Below are 23,329 nucleotides of genomic sequence, written 5' to 3' on the forward strand. Positions count from 1 at the left end.
AGTGTGGACTATGGTCCCGCCAGTGTGGGGTGGAAAGGGACTGTCGTTGGTCATGGAGTGTTTCTGTGGCCTGCGCAATGTTAGTACACCTGCACTCTTGGATTGAAAGCCACACTCTGCGCAAACCCATATGTGCTGTTTGATATTTTCATCTCTCCGCTTCTCCGACATTTCATCGTCTAACTTTCTCGTTTTGCCGTGAAGGCATCGAGTTTTGTGCCATGTGAGCCCTCCTTTGTTTCCATAGGATTTGTTACAGACAATGAGCGCATACGACTTCGGTGGAGGGGGCAGGGGTTATAGGGTGAAATTTCAGGCACCACCCCAAGTTCTGCAGCATGTGCGGGTGATACTGCTGATGGCACGCTTGCCACGTGCCCAGGGACCGACAAATAAAAGACGCTGCTGATCCCTGTGCTGTATGACGCTGTAGCCGAAGCAAAGCATTGTTCCCCATGAGAAGAACGCTGCTGGCTCTTGGCTTCCCCCGATGAGACGGGGTACTGGACTCTGACACCACCTTGATGGAGCCAGCATCACCAGGGTGTGCAGCATGTTTCAACCGGCGCAATGCCTCATGGTAGGGTACACTGTGAATTTAGTTCGTATGAAACACTATGTGAGCTCTATCGGAATTTATTTTCCCGCAGTGTGCGCAGGGATGGGTCTGACACCATCTGCACCTGTTAGGAACTGTTTTGTTTATCCTCCGCAGCAACCATCCTTATGTATTCGATGTCCCAATGCGGAATTGGCGACTTCACCTGGTCTATCGGTTTAGTGGCAAATTTTCTTTAGTTGGTTGCCATTCACCGGTCATTTCCAACCTGTGTGTCTTCAGTTTCTCTCTGCTCGCCCTGAGGTGTCACTTTTCCAAGGCAGTGATGTCGTGTATCCACCCAACGTCTTGTTGAGTACGTTGGCAGATGCCCTCGCTTTTTTTTCCGTAAATTCATTCTTTTCTACACTACAATGATCAAACACAAACTGAAGGCAGATGCTGGTGCTATGATATCCGATACCCAAGAGTACTATCCAAATCCGCCGCAAAATTCCTGCCTTTACCGCTGTTTCTCCCATTCGCAGTGCCTCGAAGAGCGACCGTCGGTCGGTAGAAAGAGACATTTTACACGGATGAGCTCCCTTCGGCCCTAATATGTTTATCATTTTATGCAAAGCCTCGAACACTATGAAGTTAGTGGTAGCAGCCTCATTGTGGTGCCAGGGTTTATTACTCAGGGAGAATTAAAGTTTTTGTGGAAGCTAACTGTTACCACATGAACACCGGTATATCGGCAACAATGAATGATTACTGTGGTGTCATGGCGCGTGCACTTTTGAACGTTGAAGATATTTATGTATGTGCAGCGCAAATCAACCAGCAAATATGTGGCTACCTCGTGTTTTGGGGTTTAGTACCCTGTCCAAGGGGAACCCATCGAAGTCGCATACATGCCGCTAGCCGTACAGCTAGAGGATGAATTCACAGGGTGGGATGCCACGACAGCTATAGGAGGTGTAGTTCGCTGCAACGGAGACCGTCCCTTTAGACTACTATGCGAGTCATGGCCACCATCCACTGGCGAAGTGGGTGTGTAATAATCTCCACCAAAGGAGGGTTTTAGTGAGTAGTGACTCGTTCTCCAAGGCTGAGTCCCACACTATCAGGTTATGTGACATGATGTGCATAAATGTATTTCCTGCCCTTTGATAGTGTATCGTGGTCACGTTGGTTGCTAATCCGAAGAATAAAGGCAAAAACATTTATATTTTTCAAAATTTGCCACAATCTTGAAATTTTCATCATAAAGCGTTATAATGTTTCAAATTACAGAAAATTTATCAAATTTTCTCAAAGTGGTAAATTTAATAAATTTCATTAAGTTGAGCGATAATCCTTGGTATTATAAAATTCTAGAATTATACCATACCCCCAAAGACAGCAGCCATCAGAGCAAATTTTTGGTTACGAAAAAACTCGAAAAGCGGCACTCGGGATTGGGAAGTTTGCCTGTACCATCAACAAAATCAATCCATCCGCATACTGCTTTCTGACCCGGTTTTACATCCTTGTTTTCCGCTTCACAGGCTTGCTGGGTTTGTTGTTTATTGCAATCTACCCCGGTACTTGTCTCTCCTGCTCCTGTTGCTGTGGTTCCTGTTCCTGGTTTAGGTTTGCATTCCTTTGTGGTGTCATCATAGTCGCAGTTGGTGGTTGGGCACTCTGCTGGGGTGGTGTTTTTCTTTGGGCATTTTATTTGCGTGTTTAGTGTTGGGTTTTCAGGCGCTGTGTTTCCCGTCTGGGTTGCTGGTGGGTTTGCTGCTGTCTCGTAAAGGCTGTGCATGGACTCGGCTAGTGATATTAGTTTAGTCCGCTGGTGTGTCAGCTTCCTGAGCAACTGCTTTCGCTCCACTAGTTTTTTCCGGGCTTCCATTAACCTGCCGTACCATTTTATGGCTTGCCCTATCTTTGTCCTGGTGTTTTGCTTGAACGCTGCGGCGTAGTTTACGCAGCTGTGTTCCGAGGCCTGGTTACCTGTGCACTGAGTTGTTCCATCCTGGCCTTTGCCGTATGCGAAGTTTCCTTTGTCGGTCGCGCTCCCTAAAGTATATCGGCCTAGTAATGTTGTGAATGCGTGTAGTTGGGTTGTTATCGTCGTCGGCGTAAGCGGCTGTGCTTCGGCGGTCTGTTCACAAATGGAGTGGAGTGTTTTGTAGATGGTTACCCCATTGCTAGCCGTGTTGTAGTCAGTGTTGTACGTGATGCCTTGTGTGTGGGCCGTGCAGACTGACAAAGTACTTGTTGCTGTTGAAGATCCGGTGCCGCAGAGACACGCCATGTCTGAAGCTAGCTACTTTCCTGGCCCGTTTAGCGTTACACACGCTGCTGTGTATGTCGCCGTAAAGGCATCTGCTGGTATGTCCGTGAAAGCTCCTTTTCCGGCCCTAGCGCCGCCGAGCAAGGCGCTGCGAGTTGCTGCTCTGATGTTATCCGCGTTGGTGGAGAGTTCTTCTGTTGTTTTCTTGATCGCGTCTCTGATCTGGCCGGCTCTGTTGTGTGTCACGTCCAAGAGCTTGAGCGTTGCCACCGGTATATCTTTGTGTTTGACACGTCTGTATTTCTGCTTGGCTCCTGTGTCGGCAATGGCTACATTGTCAAATTTAGACCGCGTTTGCAGCCACTGATTGATCCTGTTCTGCTTCTGACTAGCGTCTTCTTCACCAGTGCCAGCATTTGGTTCGGGTCCGTTATCGTAATACGTGTCATTGGCGGTTAAGGTAAAGATTGTGTCGATTGTTGTTTCTGCTGCCTTTGCAGCTTCTGTTAAGTCGGGCTCATCATCGTCTTTGATTTCTTCCTTCTTTAGCATCACATCCATGTGACAGAATAGGTTGAACTCCGGGCCGTTGAGTGCCTCCCCTGCTGATTGGCCGAGTTTGGTTGTGCAGCACATGGTTAGTGCTAGGAGAAGATAGAGCAATTTGAACACACACCTTTAGAGCTAAAATAAATTATTACAAATACGCTAAGCAGTGGATTTGTAAATGTTTTAAGCTGTTTTCCCTGCCGTTGTGCGCCGGTATGGCGGCGCTCGGGAACAATAATACAGCGCAAGTGATACGACGTTGTCAAAAAACAAGGGATTTTCGTTTTATAAGCATAAAAAAGATAATGTATTAGTGTCTAGACTGCTGCAGGAAAATAGCCTAATTTTTATAATTTCTTAGCTTAAAACAATCCATTCGTTAAAACGCTACACCACAAACATTCACATATTTATAATCAACCTCATGTCTGCTTACCGCAAAATTTTGAAATTTCTACAAATCTTGCTCAACATATATTTTTACTTCCATATCTTTATACCAAGTAAGATTTTTCACAATAAATTTTGCTTTTTAGTCCCATACAATAGTGTGTCTAAGAGAATAAATAAGTAGAACTACTCTAATCCAACCACCAAATGAAATCGAAAAAAAACTCTTCATAATCCAATCCAAACATCCCTCTCTTTAAAACAAACCTTTCACCAACAGCTTCTACCTGAATTGCACTCCATATTAGCAACGGTTTGTGAATACTCTGCTCTGACCACCAATCCTCACTTCCCTTTAGTAACTCTCCAAAAGCATATTCAAATTTCTTAAAAGCCCATACTCTGGCTATTAAACCACCACCACTAAGATAAGATTTTCCACTAGGAGGTGATTTTAGAAAATGAGTTAACTTTTTATCCTCTTCTTTTCTGTAACCTACATTAAAAAATCAATAACATCTATCTGTAAATGCTCTTTGTGATCTGAGTTCATAAGCAAATCCAACTGAGGAGCATAACACTCAGCTGTCGACATGAATAGAACTGGAGATTTTTCCTTCTCTTTTACTATATCCTCTCCATTAAACTTCTCTTCATTTTCAGCAGTATTTTGTATAAAATATTCCACTGCATTTTCGTACTTCTGTCCGTCAGTAACAATAACATCAGATCCATCCAAATGAATTAAAACATCCTCATCACTTGCATTATGTCTTTCTGAAAATTTCATAACCCATCTAGGTCTATTAACATGGCTATACAAACCTGGCATTGCAGTTGTGATAATTTCAACATGGCTTAGTTGGCACTCAATATGAGCCTACACCATCATTGAGTTGCATGAGTTTGAGCTACAACAACAAAGACTCTGTATTTTTTGACTCCTTCTGCGTTATGTTTGCCGTTTTGTTCTCTTAAATTTGATATTGAACCTATACACACTGGGTGTAATAACAATGGTAATTGTATAGTTGTCAAGATTCCAAATTTCATTTCCTTATACACCTTTAAAATTTAAGAGGGTTGTAAAACATTTTAAACTTATTTAGATGCATCAATAATTTGCTTAGTTGGTGAAAACTTTTTTGCATATATAAGTAATGCGTTGATATTTTTAGTATGTAGTTTTTAAAGGATGAATGGTCAATGTGCATCTACAGATCTTGTTTTAGAAGATATCTTTATCCATAGCTGTGATATTACACTACACGTGTTTCACTAGTTACTGCATTCACATTTTCTTTTTATGCATTGTTATGGGAATAGCAGTAGTTAGTTACACTGATCAATTACTATGTGCACACAATTTCACATAATTTCTTGTACTATTCAACGCGGTTATTCGTCTTAATCATGGCAAACCCATTACTCTTGCATTACAAAATACTCCTACTTCTGTGGATAGGATCATCTACACTGCTTCATCCTTTCATTTTTCTGTAAATAAGGTGCATCATCGTCTCCAGACATCTAATTTTTTATGTGCTATGTTGTCGTTTCATTTCGTATTTTACCCTTTTCCTTTGTCATTCACTGCCTTATCACTGAAGATGATGTGACGAATCCATTTATCCTCTACACTAAATTCTGTCTTTCACTCATATCCCACTCTATCATTTTCTTGTTTATGATTATGCTTAGTCTCATTTTTGTAGGTAAAACCGCTCATTTTTCATTTCCATGTCTCGTTATATTCCTGCACTTTCTTTATTAACGTCCAATTTCTGCACCCTCTCTTTTACTCATTTTCCTACTCACTCATTTACACCAATTACCTCTTTGACATTGTGTTAAGTGATTTTATTCGCCTACACATTAGGCTATCAGCACTTCTGTTATTATAATATTCGTATATACACACACTCACAACACTCTCCTATCATCATTATTATTACTATTATTATTGTTATTATTATTACTATCTCAACCATAACTAATATCCACAAAATAAATAGAAAATAAACCAAATTATAATATCACTCATTTTTTGATACCTCATTTCCTCACCACCTTGCACCAATAGGCGACTTTCACAGCATTTTATTTTACAAGTTTTCATCAAAAAGTATTAATATATATCAAATTATCTAGAAATAGAAGTTTTAATTAATTTTAATAATTATAAAATTGGGCAAAAACTTTTTATAAACTTAATTATATAAGCAAAAATGCAAGCAAAAGAGGGGCTTTAATTACAGCTGAAATAACTGCCGCTCCCTCTTTAACTTTGAACTGTTTTTTCTCAGCGTTCCAAGTGCATTTTGTCTTGTCACATTTACCTTCTTCAGTGGCTTTGCACTCAGCTGCAGTTGTTTTATTGTCCCCGTCTTTCTTTTCTTCTGTTTTGTCTGCTGAATCTGTTTTTCCGTCTCCCTTAGGTGTGGTTTTCGTTGTTGCTATTGCTTTTTTGGTCGCTTCATAATGGCAGATCGCTAGCCCGAGCCCGTAGTCATCGCCGTCGACTAGGTCAGTGAGGCTTTTGCCGCCGTCTGTCGCAGTGGATTCGAAGTCAAACTTTTGGGAGTTGTAGGGTTCTACGAATTTAGCCTCTGCGGTTTTGTCTTCTGTGCCTAACAGTTTTTCCGCTTCCTCTTCTTTCTGCTTTGTTGTCGTTTCTTTGGTCGGTTTGCCGTTGAGTGCCAGGTATGCTAGCTGTTGGACATCGGCTTCTGCCCGTAGTGCCTTTATTTTTTTGGTAAGTGGCCTTTCTGGCATCTTGGGGAGGTTGTTTCTTATTCTACACAGAGTGTAAGCTAGGTGTTTTGCTGTTACGAAATATTTTGTTTCGGGTTCCTCCTCAGCAGCGCATTCTTCGGTTTCCTTGTCACCGCCGACTAAATAAGTTGTTTGGGTGGTATATGTCGATTTTGTTGGCGATATGCCGAGAATGATCATTCCGGTATCGATGTTGCCCTTGTTGTGGCCTGCAGAGCTGCTGCAGCCATCTTTGGTCGTTAGCGGGGCGTTGCCGGAGTTCACGTCCCCTTTGCCACCAATTTTCACCGTTAACTGGTGGGCGGCGAATTCGGCGTCTGCTATTGGCGTATAGCTCCTTAGAGTGACGAGCTTTGCCGCTGCTGTTTCTTGTGAGTCGTAATTGCCGTTTTCGACCGGGCAAGCTTCGCCCGTTGTTGGGGCAAATTTCGGTTTTACTGTACAACTTCGGCTGCTGGCGCTCATTTCGGTTGTTGCGTCAGCCGTTTCTGCTGCATCTGGGTAAGTTACTTCGCCGGGCTTTATGCCCATGAGGGTTAAAAGGTGGGCGTTCCTTTTGTTCAGGACCGTTACTGCTGCTGTTACGGCGGCTGATTTTGTCGTTAGTTCCATGTTGGCTTTACGAAGGGAATAGTCCGTCAGGGTTTCTAGCAGGGTTAGCGCAGACGCTCTGTTGGCGTCTTGTTCTTTGCATAGCGCTAGTTTGATCTTTCTGCTGTCGGACGCTAGCTCGGCTAGGGTTCTGCGGGCGCCAGCTAGCGAAGCTTCATAAATTTGTATCAGCTTGTCATTGAACTTTTTTTCCTGACATGGATTTTTTATATTGGTATTGGCTTCAGTGCCTTTTGCCGGCTTGTTCGCACATGCCAGGCTGCTTTGTAGGTATAGTGCTGCTACTGCTAGCATTAAATAGTTGATTAGTTGCTGCAGTTGAAGTCTCATTGCGAGTATGAACACACTTTTCCTTCCGTTCTAAAATAATGGCGCTGGTGCACCTTGTTCTCGATGCATTTTTAAATATATAGGAAAAAAGGGATATTTTTGCATTGCTTCATCTTACTGCTGCTTTTTAAAAAAAACTGTGGGTCAGTTGATGAATTAATTATTTAAATTTATTCCATAATGGTATAAAGATATATCTGTTGCAGGTGCAGTTTTCTCTCCAAAGCATAACCCTGTTAATATTTAAAATGCCTCATATGATGGTACACCTAATGAATTTATCATTTATGTGTTGCAACAGGTTCTATCTTGTGCCAATTCACATACAACAGTTTGCGTCGTAACAACCAGGAAACGTTGTCTCCAGTCGCGGACACGAATGTTTTTTTTTTGACCATGTTGTTTCCGTTTGTTCAACTGCTGGCTTATAATCCGTAACTTTTGTTAATGAATCGACTTTGTTTACACTTTTATTCTGTAAATGACAGCTTCCAACTCCTGTTCGGCGACAACCTTTACATGGATTACTCGTTCCTTGAAATCTATTAACGTTTGGGCGCTGTACCAACACAGAATTGGAGGGGTATTAGCATTGATTCTTTCCACTTCATAAATTCCCTTAAACAGATCATAAATTCTTCACCTTAAGCAGTGTCTAATTTTCCTTATTGTTCTTCTCTCCACATTAATCCATTAGAAGTTAAAGTTTTAAAACCTTTTTCTTGATAATATTATATTGTTTTTCACAAGTTTTTGTCAATATTACTATATCTGATGAAAAGAAGAGTTAGCTATTACTTCATACTTACTCAATCCCTTCTTTTTCTTCTTTTTCACAGCTGTATATTAGAATTCTTCATTGGCCAAAAAAAAACAGTCAGCACCATTACCTTTGCAACAGTATCTATCGATTTTTGAGTAAAACTCAGCTCTCATAATCTACTCCTCTTCCTCCTGATGTATTACTTTCCTCTGTGGTGTACTCTCGTGCACCCCATAATTGTACTCTGTATTCTTTCCTTTTTTCTGTTATTTTCCATCACCATCAATGTAATCGGAACCCCATTTGGTCTGTGCACTGTCTCTGCCTCACTACTCACATTCACCTTGTGTATGCTGATATACATTTTTATATTTGTGTAAATGGATGCTTATATCCCATCTCTCCTTTTGTTCCCTGTCTTTCTACGTTCTATGTAACTATATTCTTCGTGCTTTTTCTTAACTCACTATCTCACTAATTCAATTACTTTCATTAACACCTTTCCATCGTTTAAACTTTCTGCTTTTGCAGCCATTATCATTACTGCTCTTGTTATAATATTCATATATACATGTTGACAACGCTCTTCTATTATTATTATTATTATTATAAACCTAAAAAACATACTTATAATAAATTACATAAAACAAATTAGAAGATTACTCATTTTTCGTTCCATATCACCTTATTGCTTTACACTCATAAGCCATTATCATACCAAAATTTTATATATTTTAAATTACAAAAATTTTCAAAAATCAGAACATTTCATCACACAGTGTTAATATACAATACATTTTAACAAGTTTTTTAATTTTATAAATTTAAACAAATAATCGTAAGTTGTTCTTAATTATAGAAGAAAAACTGCAAGCATAAGAGGAGCCTTATTAATTACAAATAAATTGCTTTCTGTGGTGTTTGTTTTTGTTGTTTTCCCATCTTCTCCTTTTTTATCTTTTTTTTGTTGTCACTGTGTCAGGAAAGCATTTTGGTGTTTTGCTATTATCAAATTTGCATCCCGCTTTTTGGCAGGGGCCTTGTTCTTTGTGGTCCTTGTACTCTTATGTTGTTTTGGATACCTTACCTCCATTTTTTGCCGCTTGTGCCTGGTCAAGCTCTTTTTTTAGTTTAGCAAGCACCTCTTTGTCTGATGCGCGTAGAATTCTATCGTTACGCGTAATGTTTCGGTTTGTTGTATTTTTTCGATTGTTGTTGGTTCCTCCGTTTCTTTCATTATGTCAACAACGGATGCGTCTTTTATTTCCTTTCAGAGTTTTTCTAGTGGGGTGCCCGGGTAGAAAATTTTGTTTTCACTAGGTTGTCCGCTTCGCTGTTGGCATCAGCTGCAGGCATATTGTACGGAGCCCTTTGGAGTAGCCGTTTGAGTGTCGGAGTGAGCTGGCTGTCTTCAGCTGCTTGTTCTATCGCTGCTTTGCCGACTTGATTTTTGTTTCCCTGTATGCGCTTTTTGGCCGTGCTGTGTCCGCATGCACCGTTATTGACAGGGCGTCGGTTAGTCTGTTGTTTGCTGTGCCTACTTTCGTGAAGCCGGACCTCGCCACTTGTTCTGCTGTCGTGCAAGTCAGCATGCCATCTATCATTTCGGCGTCCGCTGTTCCGGCACCCCAAGTTTGGTGGCTTGCCGCTTGTGCTGTAAATGGACACTTGTTGCTGTCGCCTACGCCGTTGGTGTTTTCGACGTCTGTGATCGTTTTGTAGCCGTTTTCGTCCAGGATATCGTCGTCGATGTTGTCTGCCGTTGTTGTTAGATCATGTATTTTGCCTTTGCAGCCTGCTGTTGTCCGTTCGGCTGCTGCGTTGCTAGTGGCGCCGCTGTTTCCCAAGAAGTATACCGAGTCGTGCGTTGCGGTTGCTAGAATTTCAATGACTTCGTGTATTCGTCCGACCAACTCCTGACTGAACGTCAGTGCTTTGATGGCTGTTGCCGTAGTTGCGTGTTTTGCGTTTTGCTCATCGTCTGCTTTTTTGAGCAATGTTTGTCCGAGAGCAGTTATTGCGGCTGTATCTTTGCTATCATCCAGAGTGTGACCGTAGAGTAACGTTTTGAATCCCGTAATTTTGTAGGCATTGGAAGACGCTTCCTGCCTTTTTAACGCTGTTGCAGCTACGGAGGGTAACATCCGCAGTTCCTCTTCTAAGCCACACAGCGGTTTTTCACGTTTTTTTTTAGCGCCGCAAGCGTTCCAGCCACGTAAGTTGTTACTGCTGTTGCGATAACGTATGCAATTACTATTTTACCTGTTGTTGTCATTTGTTGCTCTTTAGGTTGTTGGCCGCTAAAGTGTAAAAAATTTTTTGAAAGGAAATCTCTTGACTGAAAGAATAAAATACGTAGGCCATACAAAGTTTGCTCTTCTATCATTGTTGTCGTCATTTGAGAGCTTGCTACACTGCATTGCATTTTCGAACATCGTTTTCTTCGCTTGGTTGGAGAATGCTTATTTGTTGCATCGTTACAGGGAAGGTTGCTGGTCTCGGTAGGCACCGAAATTCTTAGTGTGACATTTGTCTATCGGCCGTTCATATCTGTCTGATTTTGTCTCATATACTCGTGAGACGTGGTGATTCGCATCGCTTCTTCCGCACTCGCTGAAGAATCATATTCTGATAATTTTTCCATGTCGTTCCCTTTGACTGCTCACCGTCAACAAAGGTTATAGTGAATGCCGACACCTGCTGAGGTGGTATGCTACGGTTAATCAGTCGTCTACATGGTACATAACCCATATTGTATTTATAAAACGCTTAACCCTCTGCTTAGTGCCTACTATCAGGATTTAACAACGAGCCAATTGCCACAGTCAATACCGTCCTAGCAGTGAAATCTCTCCATTTTTACTGAAATAAGATGGAATTATTAACTTCTTTTCCTTATCCTTCTATACCACATTCCTGTTTGTTTTTTGTCACTGATTCAGTTTATTTACCCAGAATTATTCTTTCTTTCCTTCTTTTCCGATACTTTTTTATCAGTACGAACAACGTAGTGACAGCACTTGACCTATACACTTAGCTCTGTCTCTCCCACATAGCCATCCACCCTTTTTATCGTGTATTATAATGTCGAGAGTCACATACGCATTTGAAACTACAACCTATTCTATTTTCCTCTCTTTTTCTTTTTTCTTTTTCTTTCTTACAATTTCTCCTAACATTTTTTTATTCACATTGCACCCTTACATTGTGGTTATAGTGATTCTATTTTTACATTCCATTTAGTTTAAAATTTTCTCATTATAATATTCGTATACACACACTCACAATACTCTTCAATTATTATTATTATTATTAATCTTATAACCACTATTATTATTATTATATTTGTATATACACTCTCACAGCGCTTTCCTATCATTTTACTATATTTTTACAATTGTTACCATATTATTACTGCTATTATAACCCTAACTAAGTTTTATAATATAAAAAAATTAGAATAATACTTTACTTTTATACCCTATTTTTCTGCTAATTTGCTTCATAGGTCAATTTCAAACAATAATTTCATATTTTATAAAAATTATTAATTCTATGAAATTTCCTTAATTTTCACATTTCGAAAAGGTTTTACGAAATATTTAAAATAAATCAAATGTTAGAAAAAATTATAAAATTCTTTAAAAATAGAAAAATATCGTAAATTTCATAAGAACTTTTAAAAATTAATTATGGAAGCAAAACTGCAAGCAAAAGAGGGGCTTTAATTACAGCTGAAATAACAGCCGCTCCCTCTTTGACTTTGCACTGTTTTTTCTCAGCGTTCCAATCGCATTTTGTCTTGTCACATTTACCTTCTTCAGTGCCTGTGCAATCAGCTGTGGTTGTTTTATTATCCCCGTCTTTCTTTTCTTCGGTTTTGTTTTTTGTGTCTGTTTTCTTCGCGCCGTCCTTTTCCCTGCCGTCATCGGCTTTTTTTTTAGTGTCTGTCCTTCTGGCATCCAAGTAAGCGAAGGCTTTTACTGTGTTTCCATCTTTTGCTATTTCTAGAAGCTTGCCAGTTTTGGTTTTATCTTCTGTCGTATACGTCGCTGTTACGCTGTTAAGGGTTTTGATGAAGTTATTTTCGAAGTTATTTCCCTTGGTGCTGTACATGTCCTTAAGTTTGGCTTCTATCTGCTCCTTGGTCATCTGTTCCCCCGTTGTTTCTGCGATATAGTCAGCAAAAAGTTGCTGGTTTGCCCTGTTTGTGGCGATCGTGTCACCGCCGTAGTCTTCTGGTTTAGAAATGGCTGGTTTGCTTGCGTGGAGTGCTCGGCAGACCGCAGCGATGACATAGTCGTTGTTTGTGATGATCTGTTCTTTGGTGTCTGGCTCCGGTATGCAGTTTGGTCCTGGACCTGGTGGCTTGTGGAGTTGTACTGGTTCGGCTGTTGCTTTCGCTGACGGATCTGCTGAAATATCCAGTTTGACATAGACGTCGGCGCCTCCGCTTGCGCTTGTTGCGCATTTGCCGGGCGTTAGTGGAGCCAGGTTGTAATCGGCTTGGTTGCCCTTGGCTGTGGATACGACTTTTGGTTGCGGTGGCGCCAGCGATTCCTCTGTCAGCAGTTTTATTGTGTGTACTCCCTCCAGGTTTAGCGTCTTGTCGCCGTTGAAGATCGTCGTTAGGTCGTCTAGTTTACAGTCTGGTTTTGTTGATGCTGCTGTGGCTGGGAAAACCTGTGCGCATGTAAATTCGCTGGCGGCGCCGGTCCCTTTTGTTGGCGCGGCCGCCGCCTTTTTATAGTCAATGCTGTCTAGTGCAGCTGTGTATAACGCCCTCCGCCGAAGCCTCGTGACAGCTGTTTGTATTGTGTCGGTGTATGTTTGTATTTCTTGTTCTTTTCGCCTTACCTCCTCTTCCGCGGACGAGGCCAGAAGGTACGCTCCTCCCCGGATGTCTGCGGCTTCTGCTGCTTGTGCCAGCAGCTTCCACGCATTCAAGTGTTGTTTTAGTGTTGTTAGTGCTTGATTGAGGCCTGTTGTACGGCCTTCCAAATCCGTTGCTAGGTGCGTAGTATACTGCGCCTCAAGACACCTTGACGTTATCTTTGTACTCGCTGGTTCCGTCTTTGCTCGCACGCCGCTGGAAGTTAGAAACGTGCATATAAATAGCATTGATTTCAGTTGCGGAGGGTTTTTAGACATTTTTTCAGCGCTTTTGTTGCTTGACTATTCCTAGTTATTTCTAAATGAATAAAGACAAATAAATTTATCGCATTCAAGGGACAGCTCGCGCTTGGGTTATGTGATTCTTTTTGCGTATTTATCCGTTATAATGCTGAGAAGATACCACTATACTGGGCTTGACGCCATGTTTTCCAGCTCACTTTTGTGTCTGTTGGTTTTTCACGTTTTTCATTATGATCGCTGGTCATACCTATTTCATCTTATCTAATAAAAAGGCTGCTTTTTGTCGCAATTAGATATATTGAAATCGAACCAGATAACTGTTCTGGTGTGTTTTGTGCGTCCCTTGGTCCTTTTCTTTACTATTAACTGAAATTATTTCTTGTGTCTCTTTTTTGGTTATGCCGGTGTGAATATATTTCAGATGCTTTGTGCTTCGAAGGAAGGAGCAAAAGAGGGTACGTTCTACTGCCATATTTTTTTTCGCAATACTGAAACAAAAAATGTGCTTAGGTATATCAAAAAAGTTTCTACACTTCTTAGTTAATGTCTACTGTGGCCTACATTTTTATCTAACAAAAAATAAAATTTTTGGTTTTTACTGTAAGCCGACAGCAGCTAATTCTTTGTAATCGTTCTGAGCTGGAACAACTAGGAAGTACTACTTTTTCTCACATACACAACTGCTCTTATTCTTTTCTCCTGCATACTGTGTGGTTATATTTCGATGGCGCTAAATCTTCGTCGATTTAATACTCCAAAGTGCTCTTTTAGCTGCTATTGCTTTATTAACTCTAGCTGAAAGCCTCGGACCAGCAATCGCTTTTACGTCGATTAGTCGCTCCTTCAAATATCTTAGTGTCTGTGCAGAATACCAATTACGAATTTGAGAAGAATCTTTGCTAATGCTTTCCAATTCACACATATCCTTTTCTGGTTCATATACGCATCTTTTTATTCTTTTGCTGATGGTACTTACTGGAGTTTCTGTCAGCGACTTCTGCTGGTGGTAGACTCGTCGTTAATAATGGGTGCGCCTTAGTAGATGCATTTGCTCTTTGTGTTGTTCTGTTCTCCACATTGGTAGAAACACCCATATTATTTCGTATGATTCTCTCCAGTTATTTTTGGTTTCTGGGGCATCACATAATCCATTTTCCTTTGTCCATTTAATTTTTATAATGATATTCGTTTCCTCTGCTTTCCATACCTTTTCGGTTACTTAATATCATTGTACCATTTTATTCTTCTAAGTTCTACAAAGGGGGAAGTGGATCTCGTCTTCTTCACTCTTATTATAACATTAGTATATACACACTCACAACACTCTCCTATTATTATTATCATTATTATTATTATTATAATTATTACTATTACTGCTCTCATTATAATATTCGTATATACACACACTCACAACACTCTCCTATTATTATCATCATCATTATTATTACTGCTCTTATTATAATATTCGTATATACACACACTCACAACACTCTCCTACTATTATCATCATCATTATTATTACTGCTCTTATTATAATATTCGTATATACACACACTCACAACACTCTCCTACTATTATCATCATCATTATTATTACTGCTCTTATTATAATATTCGTATATACACACACTCACAACACTCTCCTATTATTATCATCATCATTATTATTACTGCTCTTATTATAATATTCGTATATACACACACTCACAACACTCTCCTACTATTACTATTACTATTACTATTACTATTACTATTACTATTACTATTACTATTACTATTACTATTATTATTATCACTATTTTCATTATTATTATTGTTACTGCTCTATTATAACATTAGTATACACACACTCACAACACTCTCCTATTATTATCATTTTTATCATTACTATTATCATTATTATTATTACTGCTCTTATTACAATACTTGTATATACACACACTCACAACACTCTCCTACTATTACTATTACTATTACTATTACTATTACTATTATTATTATCACTATTTTCATTATTATTATTGTTACTGCTCTATTATAACATTAGTATACACACACTCACAACACTCTCCTACTATTACTATTACTATTACTATTACTATTATTATTATCACTATTTTCATTATTATTATTGTTACTGCTCTTATTATAATATTCGTATATACACACACTCACAACACTCTTCTATTATTATCATCATCATTATTATTACTGCTCTTATTATAATATTCGTATATACACACACTCACAACACTCTCCTATTATTATCATTTTTATCATTACTATTATCATTATTATTATTACTGCTCTTATTACAATACTTGTATATACACACACTCACAACACTCTCCTACTATTACTATTACTATTACTATTACTATTACTATTATTATTATCACTATTTTCATTATTATTATTGTTACTGCTCTATTATAACATTAGTATACACACACTCACAACACTCTCCTATTATTATCATCATCATTATTATTACTGCTCTTATTACAATACTTGTATATACACACACTCACAACACTCTCCTACTATTACTATTACTATTACTATTACTATTACTATTATTATTATCACTATTTTCATTATTATTATTGTTACTGCTCTTATTATAATATTCGTATATACACACACTCACAACACTCTTCTATTATTATCATCATCATTATTATTACTGCTCTTATTATAATATTAGTATATACACACACTCACAACACTCTCCTATCATTATTATTACTTAATTTTTATTATTGTAACGGTAACTGTTATTCATAAAATAGGCAAAAAAGCTTTTATCAATAATTCTTAAAAGTGTTATTCTTGATGTAAAATTTGCAAGCAGAAGAGATTCCTTGTTTATTCTAATAAAATTACTTCAGGTGGTGTTTGTGGTTGTTTTGTCATCTTTTTCCGCTTTTACTCCCTCTTTAACTTTGCATTTTCCGTCTTTGAATTCGCAATCCTTGTCGTTGCATTCATTTTCTTTTGTGTCTGGCTTGCATTTTTTTGTGGCTTCGCTTTTTTCTGGTTTTGCTGCTGTGGGATTCGCCGGTTGCTTGCTGTTGGCTGCTGTTGCTAGCTGAACTGCTAGATCGGCTGTTCCAATCGAGTCATATAGTGTTCGGGCTGTTGCTGTCAGTGCCTCTACTTTATGTGCTGCTGACCGCATCTTGGATGCTTCAGCTTGTGCTGACTTCATGGCTTGTGTCGCTGCGTGGAATTTTTGTACCCAGGGAATGGCGTCGACGCCGCCTGCCGTTATGGGCGTTTTGTAGTCGACGCATGCGTTCTGAGTGCCGGTTTCTCCCGTGCAAGCGGCTGTGTTCCCGCCGCCCAGTATCGTTGGGCCTTTCGCGCCCCTTACTGTGGTGCCCAGTTCGTTGGCTACGCCTGCGATGATCGCTGCTAGGTGCTCAGCGGTTGGTGGAGTTGCTGTTTTCTTGCCTGGACAGTGCTGCTTGACTGCTTGGAAGGCCGTTTTTGCTGCTGTCGCTGTGTCTGTCCCACCAGTTCTGTAGTTTGTGTCGCCGATGCCGTTGCCGCAGACGTTTGTACCGCTGGCGCTAGCGCATATGCACGCTATGTCAGAAACTATAGATTTTCCCGCTTTGGTACCGCTGGTCGTGGTACACGCGAGCGTCCTCGTATCGTACGCGTCGTCGGAGTTATCGTCTCCTGACGTCGTTGCCGTCCGCGCCAGCTTAAGGTTGTTATTTATGCTAGCGACCGCGGTTGCTATCGCCTGTTTTGCAGTGTTGTAGGCGTTCTTTGCGGTGTTTGCTTCTTTGGCGAGCTTTGTTAGTTGTTCGTGCGCTGCCGCTGTCAGCTTATCGGAGGAATAGCGCTGGTACGGCGGCTTGCCTCCTGCGGCTGACGGCTGCATTAAGGCCTTCTTTTTGGTTTCCCACGCGTCGTTGTCTGCGAAGCCGTCTGGCTTGCCTTTTGTGAAGTTGGTCTCAGGTAGCGTCATCAGCTTCATGTTTTCGATATCGCTTGTGTCTGGTTCGGCTGTTGGCGGGGTGTACATTTCCGGGGTCGCTGCTTTGAAAGTTGCTCTGTACGCTTGGCAGAGCACGGCGAATGCCCGGGCGTTTTCGGCTTCCGCGTTCGTGCCGCCGATCACAAAAATGATTGCTAGTGCTGAGCTTCTTGTCATTGTCGGCCTCCGGCGGCTCGCTATTCCAATGTGCTTTTAAACCTATCGATAGGATGAAAACAAAGCTGTTTTCTTGTTTCAGTTTTGTGTCGTGTTCCTGCTGTACCTGGTAGCAGAGCCTGTAATGAATTACTGGCCGCATTTAAAAATACTCATACTTTTCTGTTTTCTGTCAGGGTTTTGTACCTGATTTGCTAGCGCTTACACTGTGCCTTGTTGGTTGAGAGCTCGTGGGCAGGGCACCTGTTTGTTTTTCAGCCGCTGACAATGTTGTGAATACCATGGAGCCGAACCCACGGACCTTTCTAGTTCTACTTCAAAAGCGCAGAATGTCTTGACTGTTTCGTCCTATACAATTTTTTCACAAAGTTCATATTCTCGGATTCGCGTTAAAGTTGCTTGTTCCCAAATAAATAGTAGAGTCTGAGTGAGGTTCAACCAATTTTCCTGTTTCTGCCATTTTTATGTTTATTTTGCTCTTACAGACGCAATCTTAACTTCTATTAGAAGTAAGAAAATGTTTTATAATCTAAGATATCGATTATTATTAGTAGTCATTTAACAATTTACCCTTTAGAATAAGTTGAGTCTATGAGGCATGGAAAGGATAATTCATTGTTTTTTCACGATGTTAATAAAAGGCACAACACATTGTCTTCTTAAGTTTGTTACAGGATAAAAAATAAAATAGTTTGTCTTTATTTCAGTACAAAAACAAAAATGTATAAAAGTATATAAGATATGACTTTATTTGATTGTGTTGTACATATGCTCGGCTTATAATAAGGTCGGTTTGGCCATAGAAACTCATGATCACCATGATATATATTTCAGCTCAAGTTTAATTTTTGGACACGTTTTCGCTTTTATTTAAAATCCATATCGCCGTGTATATATATTTAATCTATGCTACGCATCTGGCATCACCTCCATTTTCACCTTCAAAACACCACATATGCTTGCATGTCTAAAGCACCTAAGATTTATGGTATTTACTTTCTTCTATCATCTGTTAATTTCTTGTATTTGTTTTGAATTAGAATCACCGAGTAGTGTTTTTCATTTTGGTGTATACGATCGACATTGTGTTTATTCTTGTGCTCATTTAGTTTCAGTTTGAGGAATTACTTGTAAAAATAGACAATGATAGCCAAATAACCCCTTCGTTGTAGCCGTTTATTTTAAAATTTGATCCATTATTTTCGCATCCACGATCACTTTTTTATAAATTGCTCGTTCCTTAAAGGGGTTTACACTTTAGCCAGTGTACCGATATGGAGTTGAAGGACCGTCATTATTGATCCTCTTTACTTTATAATGATATTCTGTTGAATTTCCCCCTGTTTTTTTCCATTCAACTACTTCTTTCCTGTATATTTTAGGAAAAGCATCTCCTTTTGCCATTACCACGTGCAACACAATATCTACATTCACTCCATTCTTTGCGCTGTGTCCCTTTATGATCGAAACTTTATATTCTTTGGGAGGATAAATCAATTTTTATAACTGCGTTTTTAAAGAAATGTTTAATCCACTTCCTTGTCTGAATTTATCATAATAATATTTATGTCCACTCCTCTCCTTTCTTTTCACCGACTTAATATCATTGTACAGCCGCCACTATTTTAAGTGCTTGTGTCATGACCTTGCATTTGGTCTTTAGAAATCTTATTATTATGTTAGTATATACACACTCTCACAACACACTTCTATCATTATCATCATCATCATCATCATTATTATTACTGCTCTTATTTGATATTCGTTTATACACAGTCACAACGCCCTTTCTTTCTCACTATTACTGGATTTCTATTATTTTATTATTATTATTTTATTATTATTATTATTATTATTATTATTATTATTATTATTATTATTATTATTATTATTATTATTATTATTATTATTATTATTATTATTATTATTATTATTATTATTATTATTATTATTATTATTATTATTATTATTATTATTATTATTATTATTATTATTATTATTATTATTATTATTATTATTATTATTATTATTATTATTATTATTATTATTATTAATGTTCTTCTTATAATATTTGTACATACACATTCACAACATTATCATTATCATTATGATCAATGTTATAACTTTAACTAATAACCGTAATATAAACAAAATAAAAAAAGTAATAAATATTAGAATAGCACTCATTTTCCATACCCTACCACCCTATTTCTTTATACCCAGAGGACACAGTCATACATGTTTTACTAAATTTTCATATTTTTCAAATTCTAACATTTTCATCAAAAAGTGTTAAAATATATCAAATTCTCTTAAAAATCGACCAATTCCCCTTAGAAAGCTAGAACTCTACTATACTTACAAAAGCAGCAGCCATACACAGAGCCAATTTCTTATTGACGAGGAGACTGAAATCTTTGCAAGTTTCGCCTTCCCATTTGCAGCCATTTTCACAGTTTTTTATTGGTTTATTTGGAGCACTTTTTACCTTCAGAGTTTGTTCCTGCTTCTTCTCCTGTTCCTTGACGTTTTTCCTCTTCTCCATCTTTGGTTTTGCAGTAGTTTCCTGTTGTATCTGTGGTGCTATTCCATATGCAGTTATTTTCTGCTGCGCAGGTTGCGTTTGTTTTGTGTTTGTTTCAGTCTCTTTCCGCGACTTCTTTATTTGTTTTGTTATCCCCACCAGGTCCTGGACTGCTGCTTCCAGTTGCCGCTGCTGCATAAGCTGTTTCTTTCAGTGCTTCGAGGCTGGTTACGAGAACTTCCGCTTTTAGGTTTGCTTGTTCCAACCCCCTTAGTGCCTCTGCTGCTTTTGCTGTCTCTGTTTCTCATTCTATCGTCGGAAAGCCTTTGCCTGCTGTGGCTGCTTCCTGGTACTGTACACACATTCCTCCGTTTGTCTCCGATTTTCCACTACAACCGCCTGTGCCGGTTCCTTCTAGGTAGCCGAGACCGAAGTATTTGCCGCCACCACTGCCTTGCGGCTTTGAAATATGGTTGTTGAAGGCGATTACGGCGCTTTCTATGGCTGTTGCCGTTGCCGCTTTGGGTTTGAGCTTTTTTGAGCTCGGTCCAGCGTGCACTGTGTAAATCGGGTTGCCGTCCTTTGCCGCTGACCAGGTTGTGGCACCTGCTGGCATTGTGCAGTCCTGGCAGCACGTTTTATCTTTCAAGTCGGTGGCGGTTGATTTCGCTCACAGACAAAGAAAGTCGACCCTTATCGACGTCCCTGCTTTTGATCCCTTTAGTCCTTGAGTTTTCCCGCATTCCGGCTTTCTATCCGCTGTGTTTGCTGGAAAGTCGGGATCTGCGGCCTTTTTGGTGCCGTATATCGCCTTGTCGCGGGCCGTTTCGAATTCAGCTTGCTAAGTTGCTGGGTCGGTGATTACCGTTGATGTCGTTGCTTGGAAGGCTTTTTCTGCGTAATACTTTAGACGTTGTTTTGTGTTGTCTGGTAGCTTGTCTGCTCCCTGGCGGTTCCGGCCACCTCAACGCGGTGCCAGGGTCCAGTACCCAGTATCATCGGGGGAAGCCAAGAGCCAGCAGCGTTCCTTTCATGGGGAACAATGCTTTGCTCCGGCTACGGCATCATACAGCACAAGGATCAGCAGCGTCTTGCTGGGACACCGTTTTTCACTTGTCGGACCCTCGGCACGTGGCTAGCGTGTCATCAGCAGTATCATCCGCACTAAGATGCTGCTGTCCGGTGATGTGGAAGAGAATCCCGGCCCGTCGTTGCGCGGGATGCAGTGGAACTGCGCCGGGCTATCTCAAGGAAAGAGATTAGCACTCCACAAAACCCTTGTTGATTATGAGCTTGTCTGCTGTTGGTACATGGTCGTTTTTCTGCATGTTCTTCAGCATCTTGGCACTGGAGACCCAGAAATCATAGTATTTGTCCCACGTCCTTTGCTGTTCCCCAGCTTCTGCAGGGCGTTTTGTGTGCGCTGTTTTCGCCGGCGGCGGGTCTTCGCTGAACAGCGCTTTGAAACTGGCGCTGGACGCGGACATGTTGAGCGCACCAATACTGTTCGCGAATCTTTGTACTGCTGCTTTGACATCAGCAGCTACCACTGGTGCTTCTAACGCATTGTAAACAATACACAAGACGTCAAAAGCTTGTGCATTGGTTCCTGCTTTTGTCGCTAAGACGCCTTGGTTGCTTAAAAGTTGGAGGTTTGTCATAGCGACTAGCACCACAAGTCCTACAGTGAAGATCTGCCTGCCGTGCTGTACCTACAACTTGCGTCTGTTTTTGCTATCTAACGTTTTCGCCAGAAGAAAGCCACAAACATTTAAAAAAAGTATAGATGTTGGCGAAAATGCTATATATGCAGCATCTAAAGTTGCACTTTGTTGCTTTGGGTTTCCATGTCTTTGACTTTTACACTTTCTTAGCCGTAAAAAATTTCCTTTCTTTGAAAGCGCCCCCACAAATTCTTTCATATCGAAAATCCCAATTCTCTCCACCTAATACATAAGTTTCTATTTTCTCCATATCCTTCGAATGAAATTGTCTTTATTTTAACTCTTTATACCAAGTAAGATTTTTTACAATTAACTTCGATTTATCTTCCCAGGCAATTGCAGGTCCCGGAAAATGAATGAATGGAACCTTTCCAACATCCCACTGAGCAGAGTAGAAAAGAAAAGCCCCTCATAATATAGGCCAATTATTACTCTCTCTACAAAACAAATATCTTTGCCCAACAGCTTCTTCTTGAATTACACTCCAAATTAGCAACGGTTTGTTGATACTTTCTTTTGACCACCATTCCTAACATCCTTTAAGAAACTCTCCAAATGCATTTTCATATTTCTTAAACACCCAGACTCTTGCTCTTAATCCACTGCCACTAAGATAAGGGTTTCCCATTAGGAGGTGAATTTAGTAAGTGAAGTAATTTTTTATCCACTTCTTTCCTGTAGCCAGCATCGAAAAACCAACAACATCTCTTCACATGCTCTTTTTGAATATGCTCTTCACTGAACTTATCTTCACTTTCTGCAGTACTTTGCACAAAAGTCACTGGCAGCTGTTTCTTTCGTTTACTTGCTACATAGCTGGCGGTTAAAAACTCCACAAAATTTATCGCTGTTTGCCGGATACCGTTGGTGAAAAATTTTTTGTTGCAGTTTTTCATCGACTAGTGTTCTGTTTGTTTGTCGATATCGATGCTTTCTTTCATAGTTTTTTACTTTTTTGTGGGCTTATTGGTGAATGTAGTTCTATTTTGTTGCAACAGGTGAGTGGTGCGGCCACGGGCTTATCATCTGCAATGTTTGGTAGTATCATATCAGGGCTGCATTATGATCATCCATGTCCGCCGTAGCATAGCTATGATATGAATTGTTTTTCAGGATTTTGTGTTTTCCTTTCAGTTTCTGATGATGGTAGGTTACACTGCTGTGTTGCTGTATTGGTTAATATTAGTTCTTCTAGAAGCTAACATAGCACTGATGACCCTTCATCGATGCGTATCTTCTGTTAGATACCCTTGCTTTCATGTCTTCTTACATGTTTCTACCTCACCTTTCGTTGCTTTTTTGCAAGTAAGCCTTTGCATCCCCGGCCTCGCGTCACAATCAAATCTTTAGATGATGTGTGCTGTCTTATTTACATAGAATAGCCACTTTCACAGACTAATATTCCAATGTTTTTGAAGTGTGACTGTTGTCATATCCTTTTATTCGAAAGTTACATTTATGCTCCTTCTTTATATGCTCTTCTAGCCGAAGCACCTGCAGAAATCCCATATTAAATCTACAAAGCGGCCCACTCCTACAG

At 39.9% G+C, this 23,329-nt stretch overlaps 2 protein-coding genes and 6 pseudogenes across 2 annotated transcripts, besides 31 other annotated features; all 8 read right to left on the reverse strand.

The window, feature by feature from the left end:
* Nucleotides 1-23,329: part of a sequence feature (sequence corresponds to BAC RPCI93-26C7) that runs on past both edges of the window.
* Nucleotides 341-545: a mobile genetic element.
* Tb927.5.4650 lies at nucleotides 1,921-3,491 on the reverse strand (annotated as a pseudogene).
* On the reverse strand, nucleotides 3,726-4,811 carry Tb927.5.4660 (annotated as a pseudogene).
* Nucleotides 5,696-5,740: a microsatellite.
* Nucleotides 5,919-5,947: a sequence feature (AT_rich).
* Tb927.5.4670 (variant surface glycoprotein (VSG, atypical), putative) lies at nucleotides 5,973-7,475 on the reverse strand (the record flags this gene model as incomplete). Its single annotated transcript, XM_840040.1, has 1 exon — nucleotides 5,973-7,475. One exon carries the CDS (start codon nucleotides 7,473-7,475, stop codon nucleotides 5,973-5,975), a length of 1,503 nt encoding a protein of 500 aa, XP_845133.1.
* Nucleotides 7,630-7,650: a sequence feature (AT_rich).
* Nucleotides 8,828-8,848: a microsatellite.
* Nucleotides 8,958-8,990: a sequence feature (AT_rich).
* Nucleotides 9,045-9,075: a sequence feature (AT_rich).
* Nucleotides 9,092-10,513, reverse strand: Tb927.5.4680 (annotated as a pseudogene).
* Nucleotides 11,358-11,400: a sequence feature (T-rich).
* Nucleotides 11,535-11,581: a microsatellite.
* Nucleotides 11,676-11,704: a sequence feature (AT_rich).
* Nucleotides 11,760-11,791: a sequence feature (AT_rich).
* Nucleotides 11,835-11,897: a sequence feature (AT_rich).
* On the reverse strand, nucleotides 11,929-13,389 carry Tb927.5.4690 (variant surface glycoprotein (VSG, atypical), putative; the record flags this gene model as incomplete). Its single annotated transcript, XM_840041.1, has 1 exon — nucleotides 11,929-13,389. One exon carries the CDS (start codon nucleotides 13,387-13,389, stop codon nucleotides 11,929-11,931), a length of 1,461 nt encoding a protein of 486 aa, XP_845134.1.
* Nucleotides 14,704-14,747: a microsatellite.
* Nucleotides 14,796-14,834: a microsatellite.
* Nucleotides 14,870-14,985: a microsatellite.
* Nucleotides 15,018-15,056: a microsatellite.
* Nucleotides 15,092-15,192: a microsatellite.
* Nucleotides 15,238-15,293: a microsatellite.
* Nucleotides 15,330-15,510: a microsatellite.
* Nucleotides 15,559-15,597: a microsatellite.
* Nucleotides 15,633-15,688: a microsatellite.
* Nucleotides 15,725-15,795: a microsatellite.
* Nucleotides 15,841-15,878: a microsatellite.
* Nucleotides 15,915-15,998: a microsatellite.
* Nucleotides 16,034-16,072: a microsatellite.
* On the reverse strand, nucleotides 16,207-17,541 carry Tb927.5.4700 (annotated as a pseudogene).
* Nucleotides 19,253-19,284: a microsatellite.
* Nucleotides 19,355-19,594: a microsatellite.
* Nucleotides 19,681-19,715: a sequence feature (AT_rich).
* On the reverse strand, nucleotides 19,883-21,771 carry Tb927.5.4710 (annotated as a pseudogene).
* Nucleotides 21,010-21,258: a mobile genetic element.
* Nucleotides 21,010-21,351: a mobile genetic element.
* Nucleotides 21,936-22,685, reverse strand: Tb927.5.4720 (annotated as a pseudogene).

This window comes from Trypanosoma brucei, chromosome 5 (genome assembly GCF_000002445.2).
Source record: "Trypanosoma brucei brucei TREU927 chromosome 5, complete sequence".
NCBI classification, from domain to species: domain Eukaryota; phylum Euglenozoa; class Kinetoplastea; order Trypanosomatida; family Trypanosomatidae; genus Trypanosoma; species Trypanosoma brucei.